The 6,964-nt window shown below is 48.5% G+C and overlaps 2 protein-coding genes across 6 annotated transcripts in view; one reads left to right on the top strand and one right to left on the bottom strand.

The window, feature by feature from the left end:
• The window catches only part of LOC109523674 (prickle-like protein 1), a 17,295-nt gene extending 16,570 nt beyond the window's left edge, over window positions 1-725 (bottom strand). The window contains exon 1 of the mRNA XM_019882994.1: window positions 566-725. The gene's annotated coding sequence lies outside the window, so the exon portion shown is untranslated. The remainder of the gene's footprint in view (window positions 1-565) is intronic.
• Window positions 1-6,964, top strand: part of pphln1 (periphilin 1) — a 57,352-nt gene that overhangs the window by 27,748 nt on the left and 22,640 nt on the right. For 3 of the 5 annotated variants that reach the window (XM_019883006.1, XM_019883009.1, XM_019883007.1), the window contains exon 10: window positions 3,979-4,051. The exons of the other annotated variants lie outside the window; for them this stretch is intronic. In XM_019883006.1, coding sequence (XP_019738565.1) covers window positions 3,979-4,051 — 73 coding nt within the window. The remainder of the gene's footprint in view (window positions 1-3,978; window positions 4,052-6,964) is intronic. 5 annotated transcript variants of the gene reach the window in all.

Below are 6,964 nucleotides of genomic sequence, written 5' to 3'. Positions count from 1 at the left end.
CCCCCGCCCCCTCACTCGCACTCCGTTGATGACAACTCTCAGAAAGGAGCAGCAACATGACATGTTTAATGGGCCATTGCGACATGTGAGTTCATGACAATATCGGCAGGTTTTTCTGTGTGTGTGTGTGTGTGTGTGTGTGTGCGCGCGTGTGTGCCACTTGACTTTGTTCTGCGGTTTGTCCACACTGACATGTTTACGGCCGGTCGGAGAGGGTACGGAGAGTGCGCTCGTAAAAGGGGCCGACGAGGAGGGAGAGCCAGCGGGACCACCTGAGTGACACGCAACAGCTGAGTCCACACATCTGGAAAGCAAAACTCTGCCCCGCTCACTGCGTCTTTCGCCCTTTTAAAGTGGAAATGCCACACGCTCAGCTGCAATTTCACTTCCCCCCCCCCCCTCTCTCTTCCAACCACATTTTCTCATTTCCTTCATCTGAATAATTTCAAGCCACATAAGCTCACCTTCGGCCGCCGCGCGGTTATTTCAGAAAGTCATCAGCGCAATTCCGACACGTACCAGATCGCAAACGTGTGCAAGTCATAACGACGTGCCGAAAACTCACCCGAGAAGCGATGGAGGGGGAGGGTCGAAGAATATTCCCTTGCGAAGGCAATTCACTGCGGGGGCATCCGCGCACGAGCCGCTAAAGCCAACTTGCCGGCCTCCTGCCGCCTCATCCCTTGAGTGGAGTCCAAGAGCGAATGGCCAGCGAGTGAGCGGTTTGCGCAGCTCTGGCACCAGCGGAGAGAGTCGAGGAACGATATTAGCAGTTCTCGATGTCTATTGGCTTACAAAAAAAAAAAAAAAAACTCCCTCCCTCCCTCCTCCTCCTGCTCCTGCTTCATGCAGCCTGACTCGGGACAGACATGCTGCCTTGTGTATTCCGTCCCAGATAACCAACAGATTTCGTGATATTTTGCACTCATCATCATAATAGTCCTGTCCTCTATGTTAGATGTTCAAAGTAAAGCAAAATGTAATGAGGCACAGAATATCCTCGCCTAAATTTCTTTGTACTGGACACCAAAGTTACCTTGACAGCTTGTTGTAATAATTTTGAACAGGTTTGAATATCAAATATCGGCAACACACCAAACCATGACCTGTGTGTATAAAATTCAATGCCAAGGAAGTTTTTTCACATTTTTGTTTTTTTTTAGAATGCAGGTCCTAAATCCCAGGCGCATCTTTATACATTGTTGACAAATTTTCACGTGGTAGGATAAAGAAGGGTCTGGAAATAGCTGACGCCCAATGAGTTTTAACTGCGACAGAGAACAAGAAAGGGGTGTAACAAAAAAACAACAACAAAACAATTTTGATCAGAAAATGTCCTTGAATCATCTTGTCAAGTGTGATATTGTATTTATTTATTTGGCCCCGTTGAACACGGCCGCCATCTTTGTGCGCTGTGGCATGCGTTGTGTTGTCGTGACAGTGACTCAAGGGGCCGCGGCCCGCCCACAGCGCCGCCAAATAGTCTGTTTTGGTGTGATTTTCGACTTTATTGTCGTGGGCCCGTCGCAGGAAAGAGCGCACCCCAGCGCCTCTTTTGTACGTCCGCACAGAAAACTGTAACATTAAGCCTATTTACAGCAGACAGAGAGGGAAGGGGATAGAAAAGGTAAGCCCCCGTAGGCCTACGCATGCAGCCGAAGAGGAAGTGAGGATCAGTGCGGCATGGGGAGAACAGAATGCAGGGGGGGTAAATCCTGCAAGTGAAAACAAGGCCCGGTTCGAAGCGGGCTCACCGCACTCCCCCGCGCGCTTCCCATGCCACTTTTTTTTTTTCTATTGACTTTGCCGTGGTCCGCTTTGAAAACAAGCCGCATTGATGTGGGCCCGGCGCGCTTTGTGATGGCAGCTTGGACGTCACGAGCAGTGAAAGCTTATCTTTCCGATCAGCCGGTAGCAGGGAGACGACGATGCCGGCGATCTGATCTTTCGGCCACGCCAGGCTCATCTGTCACGCCGCGGCCCGATTAGTCAGCATCAGGCTGTCGTCATTCGTCATCATGGATGGGGGGGACGTGTGAACTCTTGATGGTCGGCGCTTTGTCAGTTCTTTTTTTGTTTCCCCGTCAGCCGGTCAAAAAAATGCGAGTCAACATTTACATTGAATTGTTTTATTTTTTAAACAAGAGCATTATAACGGAGGCGCTCTTGTTTTGACAATATTGGCCTCTGTACATGAAACATTTCCAAGCTCTTTATTTTGTCAACAAAGATAAATGTAGCGTGTAGTGTCTTTGGAGTCTGAAAGGTCACACGCGTCGCCATTCAAGAGCAGAGCACAAAGTCAACAAATGACTGAAATGTTGCTGATAGCACGACATGCTTGTTTGCTAGAATTTATTTTGATTTATTTTTTAACCAGTAAGACCAAAACAGGTGTCATATAATAAATCTGAGTTTGTTGTTTACAAATCTATTTATTGCTTGTGTTATTTTGAAACCAAAAAAAAAAAAAACACGGGAAGATGACATTGGAAAAAAAATTGTGTATTAAATCTAAAAAAAAAAAAAAAAAAAAAATTAGATTTTTTTTAATTTTTTTTTTTTTAACGATACTTCAAACTGTGGCAATTTAATGGGAAGCTTTGGAGTCGTAGTTCCGAGCCAAGAGCGGCAAAACCCACTTGAAGACTTTCGCATATTTGCCGGCGCCCTTACGTTTCGATAGCTGCTAAATCAGTCAGCCCGCCTTTTATAGGAAGACATTAGTTTCCGTTTCTGGCCTTGACCCCCTCGGGCTCGGCTCTCCGCCTCTTTCTTTCCCTGTGACCCCCAATAACCCGGCTTCAAACTCCCTCACCCCTTCGGTGAGAACCAAGTAAGTGGCTCCAGACGTGGCCCCCGGGAGAACTTGTCAATCATACTGTGGGAATCATGTGGGTCCGGCCGTCCGCGCAACATTGACCGGGGCGGCAGATAAGCGCGCGCTAATAGCATCGGAATCGTCCCCTGACTAAGCGCAGACTTCAACAGTCGACCTTTCTTTGTCAAATGAGCATTTGGAAACGTGGAAAAAGTGGCCAGATCCACCCCCGGCTTACTCGCCATCACTCGTCATGTCTCCTTCCCATGTCATCACCAGGCTAGCCACAGGGAGCATAGGAGTGAGTGCAAGTAAAAGGAAGTGGGGGGGGGGGGTCTGCGTTGGGTGGGTGGGCACCCTGTTATCGCGGGGCTGTCATCAGATACCGTGACGGATTCGGTTACGCACGTCCGGTGTTCCAAGTCAAGTGTTTTAGCAGGCTAATGATGCTTAGCTGCAAAGCTAACCTCACTGGCTAATGGCTTCAAACCCAAGAAAAAAACTCAAATCAAACATTCAAGTTGATCGTATTGGGATCATTCGATTGATGTGTGCAGCTACATTTATTTGAAATTGACTTGGGTAATGCTTTTTACTCTGACTTATGTTGCAGCTGCGAGGCAGGATTTTTTTGTGTTGAAATACTGTGTTGAGAAGTGAGAACAATTTTTGAAGATCATTCTTTCCAATGCAGATAATTCACCCATTTGTCAAACTGCCTAAGGATTTACTCTATATAGTATCGGTGGCTGGTATCGGCAGCCTCCACCACTACTCGATACCATGTTCCCATACTCGCCCATCCCTTGCTTAAGATATTAAATTACATTGGGATTTTATATGATCTTTTTTGGGGGCTTGGGGGGTGGGTCACAAATTTTCATAGCATTTTTCACTTGAAGCTTTTGTCTGGAAATCTACTCATTCAAGTCGACTCTGAAAAAAAATATTCCTGTCCGTTGCAGTCAAGTGAGACGGAAAGTGAAAATTTGAGCCAATGGACGGGAGTGCCTCTGTTCCCCGTCCGTGCTCAACATGAGTCGCTCCGCAGAGAAACGCGTAACGCGGAGCGACAAGCGGACCTCCAGGGGTCAGATGCGCCCCGACACGAGAGAAGCTTAGCCGACTAATTCAACTAATTCGGGTATTTTTTGCAGTGGGAAAAGCGCTTGGCGAATGGAGCGCGGCGGAGCCGTTCCTCATTTTTGGAATTCTTGCCACCTCTGAGAGGTAATTGTTGAATGAGGTAAATCAACAGTCGGTGTTCCACCCCCCCAGGAGGCACATGTGAACAAAGCTTCCTGACGCCTCTGTGTGTGTGTGTGTGTGTGTGCTAACACGAACGAAAATGAAAAATAAAATGTGTGTGTGTTTTTTAAGTCAGGTGTGTGTGTGTGTGTGTGTGTGTGTGTGTGTGTGTGTGTGTGTGTGTGTGTGTGACACAGAGCGAGTTAAACGTTAATCCCGTCAAGTAGACATGGCATTTCCTCGCCAAGGGGACGCACGCACTCGGCGCGACTCCTGGTGACAAGCCCCAAACAGTCTAATGAGGGCGGAGGACACACATCGCATCCGGCGAACTCCCTCCGAGCTCCAGCACCTAAGCCCCCCACCACCCCCCCACCCCACCATCGCTGGCATACCTGAGCACTTTGCCAGCCGCTCTAAGCTGACTCAGGGAAATGTTGACCATAAAAGGCAAGGCTGGCGTTGCGTCGTCGTCGTCCGGGCCCCGTCAAAGAACTTGTAGTACCGATCGTCGACAACTCTTTCGAATTGCCTCCGCCATGCCAGGGAAGGCCTACTTGAACATCTGAACTTTCTTTGCCGTTACACTGCTCGCCAGAATGTTCTGGCTTCCGTTTAATCAATCTGGAGGTCAAGTTTTCCAATGTCGAGAGTGAAAGTTAAAAAAAAAAAAAAATCCCCAAGCAAAGTGAAGATACCCGAAAAATTGACTTGTGTACAGTCATGAAATATTTGTACTTTATTTCCCACCATTGCGGACATGCAGCACATACACAGTTGGTACTCCGCTTAACTTAGATGTCAACGCCACTGAAACTCTTTAAAAAAAAAAAAAAAAAAAAAAAACTAGCATGAAGCAATTACATTGCCATCTGCAGTGGAAAACTGTGTGTGTGTGTGTGTGTGTGTGTGTGTGTGTGTGTGTGTGTGTGTGTGTGTGTGTGTGTGTGGAGGGGAGTTTCACCCTCGGGGCTGCACCGTAAGACGGTGAAATCCCAAACGCGGGAGCACTTTAATTTGGCGGTGCGCACGACGGTCTCGTAACTTAAGCGACGCGTCTCGTATTTCCGCCAAACTGGTGCGGTCGGAATTTGGGGGCAGAACCTCGTCTCGGTTTTTATTTTGAATGACCCGCCGAATGTGAACCGAGCACTTGTTAGCGTACGTGCGGGTAGTAGCTGCTCCCCTTTTCCCACCTGTCGATCTTCGAGCGACGACCTCACTCTTAAGTTAATACTCAACCGCTTGTGCATGTGCTGCCGTCTAATCTTTCAACCTCTGCCCGCCCGAAGTTTCGCGTCAGGCACGAGAGGCCGCCTTTCGTGGCGCCGTCAACGGTACCTTTCTGTCTTCCGCATGCGTGACGTCACATCTCTTCGCGCCACCATCCTGCCACAAAAATGTGTGCCCGGAAGTGCCCGGAGAAATGTTTATTTTTTTTCTTAAATCAACGCTAGAAAACAGCTGAAGTGATGAGAAGATGCGCCTGAGCGACACGGCGTATCGACAGCGCGCGCGCCTGAGATGAAAGGCATCTCGCTATGTTCCTGTTAGCCGTGACTCATCGTGAAGGCCTCACCAGGCTGCCGCCTTGGCATCGTCCCGTCGTTGCAGTTGCCAACTCTTGCTGACTCGCCGGTGAATGTGTGCTGTTAAAAGACGGCGACTTACAGAAAATACCCCTCACCCCCCCCCCCCCCCTAGGATCAAAGCATGCTTTTTGTTTTGTTTTTTTTTTTGCTAAGGTACAATCCCCCCTGCTTTTTTTTAAGGAACCTTTCATGCTGCTTGACAGAGATGAACCATCTGTGTGGAGCAGCAGGGGAGACCGCAATCGAGGTCAAACTTTCCTCAATCTCGAGAAGATGCCCTGGCGGTTGCTTCCTTCATTTCGTCCCGCATGCGATTCGAGCCTCTTCAGATGATTTTAATCTTCCTCAGATTAAAATCATCTGGATTTGCGACCTTGCCCCAAACATCGTACTTGCGGTATGACGTTTTCAGCTCACTACTCACCTACGGCGGATGCTAAGCTAACATTCGTGCTCCGTGATGTAAAATTGCCCAACGCTCGGCGAGAAGTCATTCCAAAGAGAAAGATCCCACCGTAGTGACAAGCCGTCGTATCCGTAGATGGACAATGTTTGTGGATTTGGGGGGCCCTCTCACCTTTGTGAGTGCCCGAGGGGTGGGGGTGGGGTGGGCCTACAGCCAAGAGCGCGACGCCGGGCGACCTTCGTATCAGACTTGACGCAAGGTCACATGCGCGTATGGAAAATGCATTTTAGCGAGCGAAGCAACGGGACCTTTTTTTTTTTTTGCTGCATCACTTTCAATGCGTGAATGACAACATTGTGCGATGGAGCAGGCGGGCCCGGAAAAGAAAAACAAGAATGATTTCTTTTGGATGACCTCGAAACACAACAGGGATGCCTGTGTGCAAATTGAATTCGAAAGCGTAATTTGAAAAGAAAACAAAATAGGTCGTCTGTTAAATTTGATGGATGAGAAGACCCCAATCGATGGCCGACCATGCATCATGTCAAATGATGTCGCCATCGTACATCTGCAGCTTTTAAAGTCCCCTTCCAGCGTTGCTAATCGCATTAGGGGCCTTCCAAATTTAGTTTATAACTTGGGGGGGTCCTCCTTTTTTGATGTATAAATAATTTGGTCATTCACTTTCACTTAAAACGAGACCACCAGGGGGACGTTTTTTTTTTTTCAAGTTACAGCCATCGGTGTTGAATAAAGACACTATTCATCGACTCGCTGGCCCCGCTACCGTTGGCTTAAGGCAGTAGCGGGGGAAGAAAACAGACGATGACTTGGACAGTTTCATGACCTTGCCCCCCCCCCCCCCCCCCGCCACAACCCACACAGAAACGCGCCCAT

Source organism: Hippocampus comes, unplaced genomic scaffold, assembly GCF_001891065.2.
Source record: "Hippocampus comes isolate QL1 unplaced genomic scaffold, H_comes_QL1_v1.1 scaffold53, whole genome shotgun sequence".
In the NCBI taxonomy this organism is placed as follows: Eukaryota; Metazoa; Chordata; class Actinopteri; order Syngnathiformes; family Syngnathidae; genus Hippocampus; species Hippocampus comes.
This window is presented reverse-complemented; position numbering and strand designations above follow the sequence as displayed.